This window comes from Coenobita brevimanus, chromosome 54 (assembly GCF_032717465.1).
Source record: "Coenobita brevimanus isolate Jiangsu-jjx chromosome 54, ASM3271746v2, whole genome shotgun sequence".
NCBI classification, from domain to species: Eukaryota; Metazoa; Arthropoda; class Malacostraca; order Decapoda; family Coenobitidae; genus Coenobita; species Coenobita brevimanus.
In genome coordinates, this window is record NC_137007.1 from 18,434,317 (window position 1) to 18,456,686 (window position 22,370).

The 22,370-nt window shown below is 41.4% G+C and overlaps 1 protein-coding gene across 1 annotated transcript in view; it reads left to right on the plus strand.

The window, feature by feature from the left end:
• Positions 1 to 22,370, plus strand: part of LOC145401046 (uncharacterized) — a 174,294-nt gene that overhangs the window by 54,179 nt on the left and 97,745 nt on the right. Inside the window, exon 3 of the mRNA XM_080273422.1 lies at positions 5,810 to 5,952. Coding sequence (XP_080129548.1) covers positions 5,810 to 5,952 — 143 coding nt within the window. The remainder of the gene's footprint in view (positions 1 to 5,809; positions 5,953 to 22,370) is intronic.

Here is a 22,370-nt window from a genome sequence, read left to right on the forward strand (position 1 = left end):
TTGGGGGGGCTAAAACCTCCACTTTTTTATGAGAAACATCGAAAATTCAGAGAGAAAGTGCTCACCTGAGCTTAGAAGTGCCCTGTACAGGCGACCCTCCCCTCACCTGGTACCATCTTCTCTGGAGCCCCGCTCCAGGGAAGACGTTTTCTATGGGAGGGGTAACTATTCCAAACCATCCAGAATAAGTAGATGTTTATTAATTTGGTACGAATTTATATGTAGTTTTCATTCATTCATTGCCAGACGCTACATATCCCAAACGGGGTGGCTAAGGGCTTAGAGTTAACTGTTTTACAGGGAGGGGCACTAATCCTCCACCAACCCCACTTGACACATAGGGAGAACAAGAGTATATTGGTTTTCACACAATAATACGAGTAAAGGCGATATAAGCGTTGTTTCACTCACCAAACACATCAGCATAATGCACCTTCCTTGGCAACGTTACCTCCTCATCATTTCTGCTCATTTCTTCCTCTAACACCACGTAATATTTGTCCTCCACATCGGGACTCACTTTCGCCACGAATTTCGTCATCAGAGGTGAGACCTTGGTGTGACATGTCTTTACTGGCCAGGTCACTGCTAACAGGTGAGCTGCCAAGAAAATGGTGTGTGGGGGGATGTCACGCAGGTCCAGGCAGTGTCGCCACCTGGCGGCGGGTAGAGGAAGGTCTCCCACATACCTACCAAAAATCACCGGCGAAACTTGAAAACCTCGCAATTGCAGAACATGTAAACAAGTTGTCGGGACTGAGCGTGACGAAACATTGCAATGTGTATACACACTGACGGGAATCGAAGGGTTAATCATTTTAATCGTTTTACATAATCACATGGAGGTCGGTTGGCCCACTCATTTTCTAAAGATGATTTTTCCGAATTTACTATGGGTGACTGCATTAGTCATTTTGACTCCTTATATTGGTAGCATTGTGGATAGTTGCTTTTCATGTTCAAAACAGCTTTTTTATTTTTAATTAATTCACTTGCTTGTATGCTTTAGGGTCACTACTGAGTGCTGCCGCTCATTCCACCCTTATTACCTCAGACTCCTCATTCTCTTCTCATAGAGCCTCAGGCAGTGTACCGTGTGATGTCGTTGTGATCTAACCTGACAATTATGGTACAAATATGACATTATGTAAGAGAGCTATGTCAAGGAATCGATTCTACAAAATACTTTGATTCCTCAGATTTTATGAGAAATCTGAGCAGTCACTGAGACTACAGGCAGACAAATTTGCTCTGTTCTTGACAGTTTGGAATAGGTCCATAGGTAACTGTATCCTTGCAGCAAACCCGGATCTCTCATCACTGTTGATGAACATCTTTTCCCCAGTAAGGCTAGGTGCCCTTTCACGCAATTTATTGCATCAAGACCTGACAAGTACGGACATAAATACTGGATGGCTGTTGATAAGGAGAGCAAGTACCTTATAAAATGACTTTCCTTATGTCAGGAAGGAAGATGCCCGATGAATGTGTCGCTGATCACCTTGTTATGCAACTGATGGAACTATATCTGAACAAAGGCAGAAATGCGACTACAGATAATATTTTACGTCTGTCAAGCTAACCAGGCAACTGAGAAAGAAGAGTACAAGCCTAACAGGGACTATGAATAAAAATAGGAGGGAAATACCTGGTGCAACAAAAAACATGAAGGTGGAAATACAATTTACCAAGGTTTACAAGGTAGATGGCATGACACTAACCATTTACCAGGGCAAGGCTGCGAAAAATATCATTCCTCTTAGCACTCTCCATCCAGATATTGCCATAGCTGATGATGCAATGAAAATTCCAGGCAGTCAAATGTTATAACGACCAAATGGCCAGAAAGTATACTGTGAGAACAAGCACAAGGCAGTGGCCTGTTCATTCTTTCCAGAATACTTTGGAGCTAGCAACCATAAAGAGGAAACTTCCAGAAGAGTGTTCCTCCAAAACTTGGCAGAAGAGTTAGCTGAATCTTACATGCAGTCAAAAAAAGCTTAGTAAAAATCAAGCACAGGGGGAGGACGCTGAACAAAAGGCAGGAGAGCCAAAAAAGTTCTGCCAAGCAAAGATTCTCTATAAGAATAATCATGCTGTAGGTACTGTACCTGCATGCACTTCAAAAAGTCGTTGTGTGGAACTTGCACAGCTAGGGTTCGATGCATTTGCAAAAAATATGATAATGTACAGTAGAGTAGAAATGTGTGTAATAACGCAAGTGCTATTGCAATTGTTTGTAGGCTGTAGTCAGTCGCCAAACAATATGAAGACTAATTATTTCCTGTCTTTAGAAGGCGGAGCGATAATGTTTCTCCCTGCCTCTGTGTGTGTGTGTGTGTGTGTGTGTGTGTGTGTGTGTGTGTGTGTGTGTGTGTGTCTGTCTGTCTGTCTGTCTGTCTGTCTGTCTCTCTGTTGTCTGTCTGCTCCAATTATATCTCATGAACAGCTTGAGCTATCACCATGAAACCTACAGAATATCAAGATGCGGCCAAAATCTGGGCCGAGTTCGAAAATGGGTACTTGAGGTCAAGGTCAAGGTCACCAAAATGGCTGCCAAATGTCAACTAGTTTTTATCGGCCGCCTTTAGCACCATTATATATCATGAACAGCTTGAGCTATCAACATGAAACCTTCAGGGTATCAAGATATGGCCATTTGAAAATGGGCACTTGCGGTCAAGGTCACCAAAATGGCTGCCAAAGGTCAACTAGTTTTTATCGCCCGTCTTTAGCACTATTAAATCTTATGAACGGCCTGAGCTGTCAACATGAAACCCTCAGGGTATTAAGATATGGCCTAAATCTTGGACTTGGCGAGAAGCATATTCTGGCGAGCGATTAGCATTCGGTTTTGGAATGCTTTTCATTTATTAAGTTTTGTTTCTTTACCTGGATATATTTTTGAATGTAACTATACTCAACAAACTTGATAGATAAGCATCAATAAAGGACAGTGTCATTACTTATCTCATTGTTTATTATTTTAATTCACTGAAGTCCTCTGAGGAGTGGCATACTGTACGAAGAAATCTGAGAGTAAACACACTGAGAAAATGTGGAAATATGGTAAGCACTGTGGCAGAAGTTGAAAGCTAACGCATTTCTTCCATGGTAAACATGAAGATACAATCAAAAGATTTCTATAAGTAACCGTTATGGCGTGTTATCGCATAAAAAAACGAAATAAATAGTAGGAGTCAAAATTACTCCAATTGGGCATGCTAGGGTGTCGGGAAGACCAGCCATGCTAGGGCTAAGTCACGTTAAATACAGACTTAACAAACAGCACTAATGGAAATCAGTACTAACCCATGCAGTACATATGGAGTTAGTCAGTAGTCTGTAAGAGAAATTCGACCATCGTACTGGAGGCGGCCAATAGTAGCTTTGTGTTTTGTATCAGGCAACAATAATGTATATTTTTCACAGTTCCAAGGAATTATTTCTTAATTTTCCTTTCATCCCATCCAAGGATGTAAAAGAGAGGTCGGAACGATGATACTATATTTTCTCATGGTCGGGACAACTCTTGTACTCTATTCCAGCCAATACCAGATAATTGTATTTATTGTTATCATCAACTCTCACGGTCGGGATAACTCCTTTTTTTTTTCTTTTTTTATTCCAGCCAATGCCAGACGACAATATATTGGTGAAAGTGAGTCTTGGAGCCGACGAGCGTCAACCGTCCGCTGTCTACCGATTATAAGTCCGATCAGCAAAAATAAGTACTTGATCGTGTATCTCATGCTACATGTAGGCGCAGAAGTTCATCAAGGCATTCACTCATTTTATCCAGCTTCATGGACTTGCCTAATATGTTATATTTTTCTCGGGTTAGCTTTCGGAATGTAGTCTATCACGGTTCATAACAGTCTATATATATATATCTCCAATAAGTACTCACAGAAATGAACATTCAGCAGAGTTCCAATAATAAATGTTACGCAAATTCTGTATTGGACTAATGATAAAAGTGACGAGATTAAACCTCTCCGGGTCTTATACACACTCCTAGCTGTATAAAATACTCTGCTGTTGGCTGAGATGTAATAACAGAACTCTCTTGTTCATAAGAATTTATGGTGACAGCATACATTGTCAAGCCCTTATGATTTACACTCAGCTTCATACAGTATCTGGTGTCAGGTGGAATAAAATACTAGAAATGTCCTGATTATATGCGAGCGTGTACAATGAGATATCGATGCGAGTCACCTTTTTTTGGACGTTCTTTATTAAGCCATTAGTAAATTATCGAAAAATTGCCTACTAAAGTTCCATTGCTACCTGTAATTATGATTTGCGTTTCCTCAGTTTGCATCACCAGTTTTTTGGAAAATTGTGGGTTTTGGAACACATCCTTCACTTATAAAGAATGCTGCGTGTTGTAGAATGGATGTGTGGCGGTCCTGTAACTGGAAGCATATCTGGTATGCAGCAGAGATTTCGGGCTTGATTCCTGGTCTGCCCACAAGAGGGCTGCCTTCTTGCAGTAGAACCGATATAACTAGGCGGTCTCACCTGTTTGGCTATAAAAACGTCCCTCAGCGACTTCCCTATTCCCCAAGAGAAGAATAGTGGATTCAAAGACAAGGTGAATTTAGCCTGCAATACATCAGATTCACGTTTCAGATGAACCTGGAGCTCCAGATACTATTACTAGAGTATATCTGAGCAGGATTTGTTTATTTATTTATTCATTTATTTTTTTAAATCCAAGTGCGTCAACAAGTGGGTTGGTGGAGGGTCAGTGCCCCTCCCCATAAAACTAATAACTCAAAGTCAAATGGCCACCCCTTAAGGGATTATGGCGTCTGGCAATAGATAGATAGATAGAGGTAGCGTTTGTACGCGGATTGCTTTTCTTGTCACTCACGCTGTAATTGCCCTCGACTCACTGAATACTGTCCACGGATGTTATACCTGAACACTTGTTTCATTATTCGAAAATAGTTTCCTCACCATCTGTTTCTTCATTTATCTCCCGTCTTCCTTCCGACTTAGTCTTGGTGTTGGGTCGCGCAAAGGAAATGAAAAACCTCAAATCATTCCCCCAGACTACGACACTCAATCATCAGTCTATAGTCTCATGTCCATCTTTCAGTTCTACTGAAGATGCGAAGAGACCCCACCCATAGGTCTCGTGGACGCCCTGTGAACGGAACTTGTATCTGTGTTTCTTTCCGAATGTGCCTCCAGTTACACCACCGCAAAGAATATGAATGTGATACCAATGATTTATGTGATGATGGTGTGGATACAGGTAGGAAGAAAATCATTACTCCCTCTCCCACACCCAGGAGAGCTGCTAAGATGTTGTTGTGGGTGTGGGTCTAAGATATACGAGTCTGTATAATTATGTGGTGAGTGACTGTAATGGGGTTGAAGATGTAAGTGCAATTATTAACACGCAGTGCTAAAGAATGACTGCGAAGGAGTTGGAGAGAAAGACAGGATGACTTCCATTCTTCCCTGCCACCTGTAAGAGTGCTACTATTGCCTACGATGCGTCTGGTGGCGAAAGGGATATGACGTGATACCGAGGAATGAATGTGACGGTGATGGAGATTATTATAGCAAGGAATGGATATTATATTATGCCAGTGAGTGAGTGATTAAGATACAATATAAATGTGATTATATATCGCACCACTTAATGCAACATGATTTGTATGCAGTAAAATATCTTCCCTTATATGAGATCAATGAGCCAGTGTGACGATGATGATAATGATGATAATGACTATAATGATGATGATGATACAGTTCAACTGACTCCTCTCCTTTCCCTTTCCACTCGCAGAGGAGCAGCTGGTTCCGCCGGTGTTAGTGGGGGCGCGTGAGATCTATGAACCATCAGAGTTGATCAAGATCGGGTGCCAGCTGCGCCAGCCCTTCCAAGGCGAACACCAGCCGTCACTACAGTGGTTCTTAGAGGGTAGCCAGGTACGTGGTGGGTATGTTATTGTATTCACCTGAAATTTTATCCACCGGTGTTGGCGAGGGATGCCTTCATGTGATGTACTGATATGGCCGAGCAACTCGACTGTCTGATGATACAAACGTCCATCAACTATTTCAAAATCCCCGGAAAGGAGACTGGTGAATTCGTGTGTGTATATATATATATATATATATATATATATATATATATATATATATATATATATATATATATATATATATATATATGTATATATATATATATATATATATATATATATATATATATATATATATATATATATATATATATATATATATATATATATATACACACACACACACGAGTTGCTACCCAAAAGTTCGAGTAATTTAAATAGAGGGAGTCGACCATTTGCAGTTTTGCCTTTAGCCGCTACGAGGAGTCAGCAGCACCCCTTGTGTATCAGTGTGGCCCCGATCGTGTCTGTGAGTGGACGTGTTGTTGAGCTACGCTTACTACTGTAACGCTGTGTGTAAGTGGTTTGGCTGTTTTGTAATGGCGGACCAATAGGGCAGCAATGTCAAGTTGATGTTGATCGTTTTCTTTGATATCCAAAGGATTGTTCACATGGAATTCGTCCCACCCAGTCAATCTGTCAGCAGAAAGTTTTACTGTGACGTTTTGCAGCGTCTGAGGGAGAACATCCGCCGCAAACGCCCAGAACAGTGGAAGAACATCATCAATTGTTGTCCGGCAGTTCCTGGCTTCCACTAACACGGTAGTCATTCCGCACCCACCATATGCGCCTGACCTTGCTCCCTGCAACTGTTTCCTGTTTCCCAAGCTGAAATTACGACTGAAAGGGCGTCGATTTGACTCGATTGAGGAGATCCAGACAGAATCGCAGGAGGTGCTCAAGACCATCACGCATGAAGCCTTCCAGGGATGTATGGACTCGTGGAATAAATGCCGGGACCACTGTATACATGCCCAAGGGAACCACTTCGAAGGTGACAGTGAGAACTAGGAGGTAAGGTAACTTATTTTCCTACAATATTCAAATTACCGGATATTTTGGGTAGCCCCTCGTGTGTGTGGGTGTGGGTGTGTATATATATATATATATATATATATATATATATATATATATATATATATATATATATATATATTTATATTTTTAATGTGTCCGACTCTGGGCATAGGCTTCACAGCCTGCTATCAAGGCCCAGCAGTCCTCCTACATACCATACACCTCTACATGTCACCACTTTGGCGCTAACACCCACCGTCCATATTGAATACATGCTAGGGCTGTCTCATACAGGACTGGTGTATTGGTATTAGCGGGGGTATTTTTACGACATGTCGGCGGGTCTTCTGGTAGATCAGTAAAGCCTGATTTAATGAAATTCAAATCCTTAAACTGTTCCCTGCCCCAGCCGGGATTCGAACCTGGGTCCGTTAGGACTGCAGGCCACCTCTCTACCGATATATATGTATAGATAGATAGATAGGTAGGTAGATAGATATACATACATAATCCCTGGAACAGTGCACCTGAGTCTGAGAGACCCGGCCACTTTTTGCCACTTTTTGGTTAAGTACCTTCTAGATGCCACGGGCCCCTGTCCTTCTCAATAGTTCATAGGTTTGGGTGCCGATGCTATGGGTGGGTGTATGGTTTTCCAGGTCTCTCTCTGTTTTGGTGTATAACACACACTGGGTCTATGAGAACCAGGTATACTGGATTAGGGGGGGGCTGTAAGGTATTGTTGTGTGATGCATATTTCTGCACCGTTTGCATTACCCTTTCCACACCATGAAGACCCTTCGTGCCACTAGCTTTGACAGCAGTGCGAGCATCACTGTCATTTCTTTTTTTGTGGGGTCCATCTAAACAGAAACTGTACTTTTTTGTAAAGATATGTTCAATAATTTGCCTAAAATACATAAAATAAGTTAATTTTAATATTATATTCATTATTGTATAGTAGACTGAACCAAAAAGGTTGTAAGATGGTCAAGGATTCAAAAAATAAAACACAAGGATTTTTTTTTTTTTTTTTTTTTTTGCGTCTCTGAGACCCAGGTGTACTAGTGGTGTAAGGGTGAAAATAGGTATACTGCTCTAGGGATATATATATATATCTATCTCTATATATATATCTATCTCTATATATATATCTATCTCTATATATATCTATCTATATATATAGCGTTTGTCAAGTAGCAGGATGTGGACGTTTATATTTCCCACATCACCAAAACTGTTATTTCGGTGATCCATAAATCTACAACGGACTTCCGCACATCTCTAGAAACTTATGAAAAGCAACAGGTGTTATTTAAGTGACTTCTCAGAAATCGTCACTATATTTCTGCAAAAGACCCCAAACACCAAAGTGAAGACCAAGACTGCTATTTCGGAAATTACTGAAGGTACTGTATATGAAACCTACGCACTCCACTGGAAAGCTTGTGCAGGAATTGTTGGTATTATTATTATTTTTTTTTTTTTACCTCAGCGCTCGTAAACTAGTGCTGGAGAGAGACAGAGAGACGTCAAACTGGGGTTGAAAGCTCCTATGCTATTGGAATGCAGACTCGAAAATAAAATTAATAATTTCAAAGTGTTTAAATACAAAAGGCAGTGGAATGGCATACTTCTTTTAGATTAAATAGGATTAGCTAATGTGCTTGCTCAAACGCGTTCCACACTTTCAAGTGCATATGCATATACTTCATTTCAACACTCTCAAGCTCCTTTGACCCACTGAATTGAATGAAATCCTCTGACGTTTACTAGGAGAGAACATTAGAGTTGTCCCGAACATGAGAGTAATAACATTTATGTTCCCATGATTTACTCTCAGCTGATTAAATCGTCTGGCCTTAGTTGGAATATTGAGACGAGACGAGACCACGAGAGGGTTAACTTTTGGTTTGCCATTAACCCGCCCCGTCCCGACGACGTATGGGTACGTCACCACGATTTGCATTTGCCAGTCCCGGCGACGTACCAGTACGTCGTGCAATTGCAATGTGCATAATTTCGACAATTTTCAAATTTCGCGCTTGATTTGCGGTACGTACCCTCGCCTGACCTTCCCCTACCTGCCACCAGGCGGGGACACTCGGCGACCCCGCGCGACCCGTGCTAGCCCGCCACTCGTCCACTCACCTGGTAGCCACGGTCCTGCTCAGACATGGCTAAAAGAGGTCTCTCAGAGAGCGAAATTCAAGTCGCCCTGGACACCTTTACCGGCGACAGTGATTCCCCACTGGATGACGAGGAGATGGACAAAGATTATGTGCAGCCAGACGAGGAAGAAACCACCAGCAGTGACGAGGAAGTTCCGTCACCAAGGAAACGGCAGTACGTGACTTACCGTGCTGCTAGAGAGGGGCAGGAGGCAAAGAAGGCACGTGGTATGTCATATCCCTATCCCCAGCGTGCCTTGGAAGCCGAATTCGAGGTCGAGGACGAGGACGAGGACGAGGACGAGGACGGAGACGTGGGACGTGCTGCCACGTGGTATGGGCGGGAGGTGATTACGCATCGTGGCCCAGAGCGCACACCACGTCGTCTAAGCAGGTATGGGCCAAGCATTCTGTTTGGGGCGGTAGGAAGTGTAGTGGAGGGAGTGGGGAGTGAAATGGACATTCCTGGGATTAGGGAAAGTGAGAGTGAGGTGGGTGAGTCATTGCTCTCCCTACGCAGTGTGAGGCGGCAGAGTGGATCACGTGGGCCAGTGCGGGTGCGTTCCTTATCACGTGGGGTTGTGAGGGAGGGGGAAGGTGGGGAGGAACCACTCCAAAGCACGTCTTATGCTCCCCAATATCCCCTAACACGTGGTCGAGCAAGGTTGCGTGAGAGAGCACGTGGTGTGGTAATGGAGGGGGAAGGTGGGGAGGAACCACTCCCCAGCACGTCTTCTGCTCCCCAATATCAAACTATTTCATCCCCACAGCCCCTAATGTTCCTCAAGGCCGTAAGGGTAAGGGAAAGGGAAAGGGTAAAGGCAGAGGGAAGAGGAGTGACAGTGGGGAAGCCCTCCGTACTCCTTCTCCCCAACCTCCCCAACCAGGATCTCCTCCCCACCCAGACGAAGGCGGTGATGGGGACGAGGGATTTGTGTCGTGGGATTGGGAGGATGGGAGTGATTTTTCTCCCCTCATTCACCCCTTCACTGAGCATGGGCGATCTGGCTGCATTGCACCAGGTATTCACTGCAATTCAAGCAGGTTGGATTTTTTCCACCTTTTTTTCAGTGAGGCCTTCGTTGATCAGATCGTGCTTCAAACAAACCTGTTTGCAAGCGGCCAGCGGCTAGAAAGTGAAAGATTGGGAACAAGGAGTAGGCATTCAATGATTTATGATTACCCTGTCTCCATTCCTGAAATGTTCTTATTTTTTGCCCTTGTCCTTTTGATGGGTATAATAAGAAAAAATAGAATTCCTGCTTACTGGACTAGGGACCCTGTTATGTTTACCCCCATATTTGGTCAAGTGATGAGCCGTAATCGGTTTCAACAAATTCTGAGTCGCCTCCATTTTTATGATGCTAATGACCCTGCAAATACAAACAACACGGACAAAATGAGGCGAATTAGGCTGGTCTTTGATCACCTCAGGCAAACCTTTCGATCCTCATTCTATCCCTATAGAGATCTCGTCATAGACGAGAGTCTCGTGTTGTGGAGAGGCAATATTTCATTCAGACAGTATATACCCAGCAAAAGGCACCGTTTTGGGTTCAAGATCTTTGTTATGTGTGACTGTAGGACTGGATACGTGCAAGACATAGTCTTGTACACCGGTGCACAGACAGACATAATAGAAGATCGAAGTATAGGACTTTCTGGAGCAGTGGTAAAGACGATGATACAAGACTACCTTCATCGTGGTCACGTTCTCTACCTCGACAACTGGTACACTAGCCCTCTTCTCGCTCGTTATCTTCACAGACATGAAACGGGAGTATGTGGAACCGTAAAGGTGAACCGGCGTCACATGGTCAAGGTAGGGCGGAAACTTGCAAGGAGTGAGGTTGTCTTCTTCAAAGCAAACAACATCCTTGCAACAATGTGGAACCACAACAGAGAAGTAAGCCTCTTGTCCACGGTTCACCGCCCCTTGATGCACCGTACTGATTCTGTTGATTACCATAGCGAGAGCAGGCGTCGTGTTTGGAAACCTGAATGTGTCATGGACTATAATATAAACATGCGCCTCGTGGACCAGTCAGACTCCATGATATCGACGGTAGAGTGTGCCAGGACCACGATGAAGTGGTATAAGAAACTGTTCTTTCACTTGCTAGATATCACTGCTCTGAATTGCCACCACCTTCACGCCATGACCACAGGAGTTCAGGAAACCTTTGAAGGGTTTGTGAGGGAGCTCACACGAGAAATCTTTGCAAAATATGCGGTTGAAAGGCCCCAACAGCGCCCCCGCACTGCCCCTATTACCCACACTCCCCAGAGAATATCCGCCCGCCATTTCCCCACTCCTATCCCGCCCCAGCCCAACAGACCTAGGCCCCAGCGCAGGTGTCACGTGTGCAGTAATTCCCAGGTGCGACTCACGACACAGAGGAAGGACACCCGCTATGAGTGCGTGCATTGTGACGTGGGTCTGTGTATTCACCCATGTTTTAGTGAATACCACACGTTGCTGCAATTTTAGCATGGTGTGATTGCGAAAGGACGCAGAAATTATGATGTAAATGCGACAGACAGACGCTCTGTGAAAAAATCAGTCATGTGGATCGCCAAATATTAGTATAAAGTGCCTACGGGTAGAACATAAGTGCAAACATTGGGTGTAAGTATATAAATCTGCCCTAAGTTGAAACTTACATAGAGAGGGTTGTTTGATGCGATATTCTGTCGCTCAGTGCAATAAATACGACCCCTTATTATATATTTTCTATTATGTGACATTCTTACTGGTATAATATAAGTTCAAATTATTGTATATGATGATGTATTTCCTAAGTCAAATATTCATAGCGTGTCTATAAAGATAAGATTTCCTGACGCCTACTCGAATGAATAAGGCACGTATTAGTCAAAATAAAAGTCAGCAAGTGATAAAGTGAATAATTAGTATATAAGTGTGTGCGTGAATTAGTATATAAGTGTGTGAGTATTATGTATGACGTAACATTCCTTGCGAGGGTATTTTCAGGCGATATTCTCACGCTCACTTGAATAAATAATGGCAGTAAGTATGTACAGTGCATTGGAGGGGTGTAAACGTGTGTAATGTAAGTGGGAAAATATAATTGGAGTGAATAAATAAAGTAGATGATGAAACACGAGTGTTTGAGATCGTGGTTGCTACGTGAATAGGCGCTAGCATATCGCTAAATGCCCTCGTAATGAATGAAAATAATTGAAAACCTTCACAGTGGTGGGGGAAAGGTTCTATGTAAATGGGAAAATAATTAGAAAGTGATAAAACAAATTGGTATGTTGAAATACGAGACATAGCGAGTGCGCTTACTAAGCTGATGTGCGCTAAACTTATGCTGCATGTCATCAAAATGAATGAAAACATCTGAAATCACTTACAAACAGTTGTAATTAGTAAATTGTCATTGAAACAGAAGTATACAAGTAGAAAAAATGATCGGTAGACTCATAACAGAAAATTAGCAGATAGCATGTTACGACTCGGACCTAACTCGCTATGCTCGCGCGATGGTACAATGCTTATTTTTCCTATATATGTGTCTGAAATCCATTATATTGTTACTGTTATTGTTTATTAGTACAAATTCAATAAATGTAGAGGTGTTGTGTGTTGTTTGTCCCATTACTCCTTACCATAGAAAACGTTTACGCATATCCAGCCCATTACAGAATACGATACCTGCGGGGGGAAACCGCACCTGTATAGACCACTTATAGACTGCAGAGACAACTTTCTTCAAGATTTTCCATAGTTTCTCGACCTAAGCGGAAGTTTCATAAGAAAAAAATTTTTTCCAAAAAGGCTCGGGACTGGGGGATGTCATAGGTGCGGAAAGGCTCGGGACGTGACGGGTTAAACCAGTAGATGCATCCCAAGCCACGTCCATGGGATTTAGCAAGAATGCTCTTATGGAGGTGAAGGGATATAAAGGACATGGGAGTAGATTTTATGCAACCTTTAAAGGTTATGATGCCAGATCATTGTGCGTTGTGAGTGACTGTCTTCTCATCATTTAACACCATCCCTGGTTGCCACATTAACACTTTTGTTTTCCTTCTATAATCTGCCATATGAGAAACGTGACCTGTCCTTTTCCATAATTTTACCTCCGCCAAGGAAGTTGGATGAGGGTTATATATTTACCCGTGTCCATTTGTGTGTGTGTGTGTGTGTGTGTGTGTGTGTGTGTGTGTGTGTGTGTGTGTGTGTGTGTGTGTGTTTACGGACTGTAAACATAGTAACGAAAAACATATCCATACACCAGAGTATAGGTGACCTCAGTTCATAAAAACTCGGTTAACAGTTGGACCTGAATTGCTGTTGGTTGAAGTTTGGGGGAAACTAATTTGGGATGAAGAGTTCCAAATAGAAGCAGTCCAGTAAAATAAAAAAAAAAAAAATTTGATAAGTAGAAGTTCTGCAAAATGGCAGTGGGGCAGTCCAGTCATGAGCTTTACCAGATGCCCGTGTAGAGGGAGGGGGGTAGGCGTGTAGAGGTGGCACAATGGATGCCCTTAATGATTTACAATATCCAGCTCAATCCTGCGTCATCCTTGAACATGCTTGGGGTTTCATTCACTTGGGACTTATCTTGGAAAGATCATATTGCATCTCTTGTAAAATCTGCTTCCAAGAGATTGGGTGTGCTAAGCCAACTCCGTGTCTTCCTTACCCCTGCACAGTTGTTGACTCTATACATGGTTTATATTCTCCCGTGTTTAGAGTACAACTCCCATGTGTGGGGAGGCTCCCCACATACAGCTTTTCTCAATAGGGTGGAGTCAAAGGCTTTTCGTCTCATCAACTCTCCTCCTCTTACTGGCTCCCTTCAACCTGTCTCTTCGCTGCACTGTTGCATCTTTATCTCTTTTCTATCACTACTTCAATGGTCACTGCTCCTCTGAACTGTCTACTTGCATCCCTCCACCTCTATGACGGGTGCGTAGCACCCGTCTAGCAACATTTTCTGTCCAACTCTCTAATGTAAGAGTTAACCGTTACTCCCAGTCCTTCATTTATGCAACGGGTCAACTCTGGAACTGTCTCCCTCTGTCTGTATTTCCTACTTCCTATGTTCTCCTGTCCTTCAAACGCAGTGTGTCCAGGAATCTCGAAGTGAACGGATCTTGAATTTGGCTCACTTGTGTATTGTTTTTGTCTTTTTTCTTGGAAGGAACTGTTAATGCGAGCTCAGCCTTTGGTTCCTTCTTCCTCGCATAAAAAAACAATTCTATACTTACCAGTTTTGCATCGTTAATGTGGGACTGGGTAGAACTGATGTAAGTTAAGAAAAAAAAAAAAAAGACTTCAATGGAATGTCAGCAAGGTAATTTCTAAATCTATCCCAGCCTGCCGTATCAAACTGCCATCTGGCCATCCTGATGGGTTCAGAACTGGGAGGTTTGGGGGACTGACTAATGAGGTTTTGATGAGATTGTGGTCGGAGGATCGAAGTGGTGACAGTTCCTCTATCCTTTGTTGATCTGGATTATTTGTCAGGAATAGGTCCAAAAGATAGGTGCTATGGTCAGGATTATCTGGTATTCTGGTTGGTTGTTTTACCAATTGTGTGAGATCAAACGATTCTACAAACAGCTCGCACTGTAGACCAGTATCGTCAGTCCTTGCAGAATGCAATAACCATCCCACATTATGGACTTTATAATCACCCAGTACAGTAATTTCAGCAGTAGCTGAGGTTAAGGTTGGTCAACTGTGTGGATATGGAGTCAAATATGGTGGGTTCTGATGAGGCACTGGGGGAGCTATACAGATACGTTTGTTTATATCGGGGTAATTTAGTTTATACAATAAATAATCAAAATTTGCAGAAGCGTAGTTCACGGCAGTGTTAACTGCGTATTATGATTAATAAGTGCCACTCTTGTTACGAATGATAGTGAGGAGATAGTAACTATTAAAATGTATAAGGAAAAGTCAGTAGAGTGAGAGATTTGATCTTTCTGTGAAGATATGGCTTGAGGGGACATGGACTGAGGGAAGAAGTGCACAGACGTTGGTAAACTATAAAGCCGAACCCGCACTTTTCCGCTGACAAGCATTATTATAGGTTGTAACAACCGCTGCTTACACAGTTGCTTGATTACGCCCAGGAGAGCTCTGTGCTGCCAGTCCTGACCTGCCGGTGGTTGCAGTCCGAGGTACCACTGTATTTGCTCATAATGTTGCAATGGCCATTGTTAAGGGTTTATGGAATAGACGGTGTTATAACTTATGTGTATGTAGTGTGATGTAGACAGTTGGGATTGAGGTATTATGAGAGTGTGCTGCCCTATTCTCTGTGTTATTGAAAACACTGAAAATGTTCAGCAAAGGGAGATGGTCAGGAACACGTTCTGGGGCTAGTGAAATGCAAGCTCCAGCTCTCCCTGTCACCAGCTTGCCATCCACCTGGGGAGTACAGCCCTGTTCGACTGGTGTTACAGTCTACTTCCTGTACAAGATATCTCAAAAAGGTGTTATTGGATTTCAGTTAAATCTGGTGGATCGATAGGAAGTGAGTCAAGGAAGAGGTGATTACATTTTGAGGGTGAATCCAGATACGGATGAAGAAATAAATCATAAATGCTGTTGGCGCGGTAGAAGGTATGTGTCTGTTGAGAATGTGTAACAGGACACACTAACACCGTAGAATTAACTATGTGATAATATATATTCTTCTAGTTAGATGTTGATGAGTATTTGAAAACCGGATGCAGGAAGATATCAAATTTAATTGGCGTTGTCGGAGGAATGACTCTGTGTGCATTTTATTATTATTTAATAAATATATCCTCAACATTATTTTTGTTTCTTTTCATTTTATCAACGAGCATTGTCTTAACCCCGTTGTGTGATATTTAACATGATTCTTTCCCATTCTTTTTGACAGCCTAGGTTTACAACAAGTGCTCGTGGGCCCTTCGAGCCCCTTGCACTTGCTCCTGCGGAGGGCTCTTACACTGCGTGCTCACTTTCTTGTGTTTCGCACTCGTTTCCTCATGCTTCTTACTCGTTTCCTCGCACTTCACGCATGCATCGCGATCATTTCAGGTAATCCGAGTCATGTTTATGTGCTGTTCTAGTCTATCTTTATCGCTATCGGCCGTCAAGCGACATCGAAGGGCCCTTGATGGTCCGTTTCTGTGCTGTTCTATTCTAACATTGTCACTTTGATTTTTTGCAGCTAACCATTTGATCGCAGCTTCGGGAATAGAACCCAGGTTGTCCGAACGCAAGTCCGAAATACACACACAGACACACGGCTACTACTATAGTATATTTTAGTTGTACCTATGGGCAAAAAATTCTACGGAGATCCTATGCCGGGCGTCAGAAGCGTCGTTTTTTGGACAAAATGTGATTGTTCATTAAGTTACTAAAAGTTTTTCAATAGTGATGGTACCAAGTTTTTTCACATCAGCAAATTTTTTGCGATTTTTGAGCCAATTTTTGTGAGATTTGAATGTGTAGTTTTGGCTGCCCAAAACACACACACACACACACACACACACACACACACACACATGACATACTAAACTTAGAGGAATACAATATATGGAGAAGAGATAGAAACTTAAAAAAAGGAGGAGGAATTTTAATATTAACTATGAAAAATCTAAAAGTCAATGAAATAAAACTAGATATACCCTCACAAGTAGAACTGATTGCAGTAGAGATCAACACATCTGATGGGAAAGTAATTGTAGCCAATTTGTACATGCCACCCAGATCAAACACATGGGAAAGAGACGAATATGAGGACCTGGTAGAGAGTACAATTCAGAGTTTAAGAGCATTACTACATAAAATGGAAGAGAAATCGGAAAGAATTATACTAACTGGAGATTTTAATACAAATATAAATTGGAATACTCTAGATATAATTAGCCAAGAAAGCTGTTGGGACCAAAAGCTCCTGGATCTCGTGCAAGAGTTTTTCCTAACGCAACATGTGAGGGAAACCACCAGAAAAAGAGGACTCGATGTACATTCAATGCTAGATCTCATATTTACTAGGTAAGAAAATGATACTGACACTTTAATATATCACCCTCCACTCGCCAAAGCGACCATGCAGTACTAAATTGCAACTTCAGGATAGCATATGATATAGTTAACAGCAATGAAAGTTACAAAAAGAGCCTAAACTATAAAAAGAGAAATTATCAAGACCTAAAGAAGTATTTCTAAGAAGTTGATTGGGAAAATGAGCTTAGAGGACAAGATTTAAATGCTGTATATAAAAAATTCTGTGAATTTTATGAAATAGGAGTCCAGAAGTACATCCCACAGCACAAAGAAGCAGATAAGAAAATACAGAAATGGTTCAATACAGAATGTAAAAAATCAAAAGAAAGAAGAGATTTGTTGTGGAATAGATACAGAAAACACAATAGTGAAAGGGCATATAATAATTACAAACAGGCAAGAAACGATTATACAAGAATAAGGAGGGAAGCCCAAAAACAGTTTGAGGAGGATATAATAAATAAAAGTAGTGATCAACCAAAGCTATTTTACAGCTACATTAGAAGCAAAACCAAAGTAAAAGATATAATACAATCCATTACGGACGAGGGAATCACCTATACACAAGAGAAAGATATTTGTGAAGCGCTAAATAAGAATTTTCAATTAGTTATTACAGAAGAAAAAAATTTTGAGAGGGACTATGTGGAACATGCATGTCCACACATACTACCAGATATACAAATATCAGAAAAAGTAAAACAGGAGGAGTTATGTAAATTAGACAGAGGAAAAGCAAGTGGTCCTGATGAAATTTCATGTTGGGTACTACGAGAATGTGCAAAGGAGTTAAGTAAACCATTATTTTTAATTTTCAATAAATCCTTGAGTCAAGGTAAACTACCTGATATTTGGAAGAAAGCAAATATTGTCCCCTTATTCAAGAAAGGGAATAGACAAAATCCACTTAACTACTGACCAGTATCACTGACCAGTGTTGTAAGCAAGGTATTAGAAAAACTTATAAGAAAAGCTTGGGTAAATCATCTAGAAGAACACAGTATGATAACAGAATGACAGTTTGGTTTCAGGAAAGGAAAATCATGTGTTACTAATCTGTTGAGCTACTATGAAAGAATAACAGACACAATACAGGAAAGAGAAGGATGGGTGGACAGTATCTATTTAGATTTCAAGGAAGCATCTGACACAGTACCACACCAAAGACTTTTACGGAAACTGTACCATCAAGGAGGAATTCGAGGCAAACTGTTTTTTTGGATGCAAGATTTTCTCATAAAAAGAGAAATGAGAACAGCACTAAGGGGAAACTACTCATCATGGAAAGAAGTGACTAGTGGAGTACCACAGGGTTCAGTGCTGGCACCAATCATGTTTTTAGTGTATATAAATGATATAAACAGTAACACTGGAAATGAAAGCTATCTAAATATGTTTGCAGATGATGCAAAAATACAAAGGAGAATTACTAACACAGACTCTTGTAAAGAGCTACAAGAAGAATTAAATAAACTTCATGAATGGAGTAATACATGGCAAATGGAATTCAGTGTGGACAAGTGTCATGTAATCAAGTTTGGTAAAAGTGGAAAAAGACCTGAATGGGATTATACATTAGGAAATAAAACTCTACACACATTAGAAAGAGAGAAGGACCTAGGTGTGATTATCAATAACAAACTATCTTCGGGTGACCACATCAGCGAGAAGGTACGGAACATGTATACACTGCTTGCAAATATGAGAATAGCATTCACATACATAAATGAAGATATGCTAAGAAGGATAATAACATCATTCATCAGACCAACCCTGGAGTATGCATCAGTAGTCTGGAGTCCTCATCTCAAAAACACATAGACAAGATTAAAAAAGTTCAAAGGGCCGCTACAAGATGGATACCAAACTTAAGGGATCTAAGCTACGAAGAAAGACTAAATAAACTGAATCTACCAACACTACAGGAGAGAAGGAAAAGAGGTGACATGATAATGCTATATAAATGCATATTAGGGAAGGAGAAAATAGACATAAATGATTACTTAACATATGGGGAAGCATCAGCAAGAGGACACTGCAAAAAACTGCATAAGAAGAGAGGTGATAAAGACGTAAGGAAATTCAGTTTCCCAAACAGAGCAATTGATCAATGGAATGCACTACCGAATGAAATAGTGTGTGCCAAAATAATTCACAAATTTAAGGATATGTACGATAAATATGGTTTAAGACACGGGACAGTACGAGCTTGACTTATTCCTGTAAAGATACAATTAGGTAAGAACAATTAGGTAAGAACACACACACACACACACACACACACACACACACACACACACACACACACGGCTAGTGCTATAGTATATTAAGGATTTTGTCAGGGTGCATTCACATTGAGTCCGCTTGGATTTTAGGAGCAGATGCCTGATAGTGTAGACTAGGATAGCAGTTGTAGAATGAACCCCCGAACTTCACTACATTGCAGTATGGGTATTTCGTATTTGACCGTGGCCTTCACAGAATCTAGGAGCAAAAGAATAGATTGTCCACAGCGTTGCCTGCTTGCTTACATGATCAGACAATGTGCGATACTTATGTCAAATTCTGACCTCAGTGTGAATGCAACCTTAGATTCCTTATTATCGACCAATAAGTTATAATAGAAAGGAATCACTACTTAGATAACTGTTCGTTTTGGCATTTTGTCCGTTTCCTATTCATTATCAGGATATTTCGTTACCTGGAAGCCACAGCCCATGCCTATTGTTAGCTTGGTTTAGTTGTCACGAGCTCTTTCAGTCTAAAGTGTTGGCCACAATATCTGTCATTCATATTTTCTTACATCTTAGCTCATATTTTTATCGAAATGATTTTTTTCAGTTAAAAACATTTGTAAACTAATAATCATCAAGCCTACTTACAGACTCTACCTCCTGTAACTCACCTTTAAACAAAAAAAAGTCATCACGGAACTGAAGATTGTTCTGTTGCCCAGCGTTAATGTCAGTTAGTCTCTTAATCCAGTCCAAATTTCTGAAAACATTCTCTAGATTCGCACTTTATAACTCACTTACTTGTAGCTGAGTCTCACTTCAAGGCTTATTCTCATCTTCATGTGAATGAAGTTATCACTGGCCCCCAGTGCAGAAGAGGCATCGATCCTGAAACAGGATAAAAGGTTGCAGGATAGAATATGGATTCAGATACAGAACAAAGAGGATGCGAAGTGAATAGTGGAAAAAGATATATAATGACAAACTCATTAAGGGCAATCGAGATCATCTCGTAGTTTTTTTTTTTTAATTCAGTATTTTCTAATATATTTTTCTCTTAGAAAATGTGAGTGCATTAAAGTACTTGGGTAGTGTGATTAGTAAGGATGGACGTTTGGAGGAAGAAGTGCTTGAAAGGATGCAACAAGGAAGAAAGGTTGCTGGTTCTTTGAAAGCAGTGTTAAGAATTAGGGAAGTGGGCATGGAAATAGAAAAGTCGCCGTATGATAGTAATGTGATGCTAACTCAAACGTATGGAAGTGAAACTTGGAACTTGTTGGAAGGGCACAAGTCAAGAGTGAGAGCAATGGAAATGAGTTATTTGAGAGGACCATGTGGAGTTCCATGGAGAGACAGACTGACAAATAAGGATGTGAGGGAGCGTTGTGGTGAGGATGTGGCTGTAATAGTAAGCGTTAGGAGAAGCAAGCTGAGGTGTTTTGGCCATGTGAAGAGGATGGAGAGTGAGAGACTAACGAGAAGAGTGCATGTGAGTGAGTTGGAGGGGGGGGGGAGAGGGACGGGGAGGCCGAGGATGATGGATAGGAATATGAAAGAGGGGGATATGAGCTGGGGGTTGGACAATGAAATGGCGGGAGACAGGGGGACTGAGGCGTTTGGCAATAGACAAATAGACAGTAATTGTATAGATCCTCTGCTCTGACCCACACGTAAATCCACTTACAGGCCACTTGGGTAGGAGGAAAATAGGAGCACCTAAATTATTCGCCAGGTAAGACATTTAAAATCTAGCCGCGTGAGGCATAGAAACAAATTTCAGGGCGACCGTGATTTTGTTTTGCTTGTTTGTTTGTTTGGATTGCCTAAAACTTTTCCCTATGGTGTTTTTATCAGTAGTTCGAAAAATGTATTGCATGTACTAAAAAACAGCAACTACTAAGATATATTATTGCATAGTAAACGCAGTAAATTTAATTCTAAAGTAACTTTTAATTTTTTCCAAAGCACCTCTTGTGTCATTTTTAACAACGTATAATTGTTACCTTTGAGCTCTCTCTCTCTCTCTCTCTCTCTCTCTCTCCTTTGTGAAGCTGAAATTACCCGTACAAATAGTAATGTTGCCAGAACGGAAGTGGGTCAGTACAGTTGAGGTGGAGTGATGTGAGGTGAGGCGAGGACAGGTTAGCTGACCTGAGGTGAAAAGAAGAGAGAAGGAGAGGGGGTGAGGAGAGGGGAGTGAGCTGAGGAATTAACAGCTGAAGTGAAATGAGGTGAGTGTGAGGTAAAATGTGTAGTGAGGTGAGGTGAAAAGATGTGAATGAGGAGAGATGGTCTAAGCCAGCGGTTCCCAACCTGGGAGCCATGGCCCCCAAGGGGGCCATGGGACATTGGCTGGGGGGTCATGGGCCTTATTGGTAATATAAGATATTATAAGGTATTTGGTCTGGGTAAAACCTGACAGAAATCAAGTATGAAATATACCTTACTGTGCTAGTTTAGCCTTAAGTATATTGGGGTAATTACCGTTTTGTGCACAATATCAAATATTAAAAATATATAAATATACGATCTGAGTTATACAGGGGCCATGGAGCTTCTCATAATTTTCTCGGGGGGCCACAGGACAAGGCTGGGAACCACTGGTCTAAGCTAAGGAAATATGACGAGAGATGATGCAAGTGATGGGGTAACTAAAAGAAAAGTCGGTGAAACATGTGGGGGAAACAATATGAGGCATCAGTGCATGAAATAAATAACGATAACTAGGCTTCTCAGTTGAAAAGGAGAATGCTTAGAATGAAGACATATTTTCATTTTTTTTATTTATACACTCATAAATTCTCCCCATTCCATGGAAAAAACGTACACGGAATTTATGGTGGTGCTTACTGAATATTAATAGAAGTAGGTGGATGGATGTGTGAGTCTGCAGTGTAGTATCTGGGGTATGGTGTTAACTGTACGAAAGAGAGAGAGAGAGAGAGAGAGAGAGAGAGAGAGACTG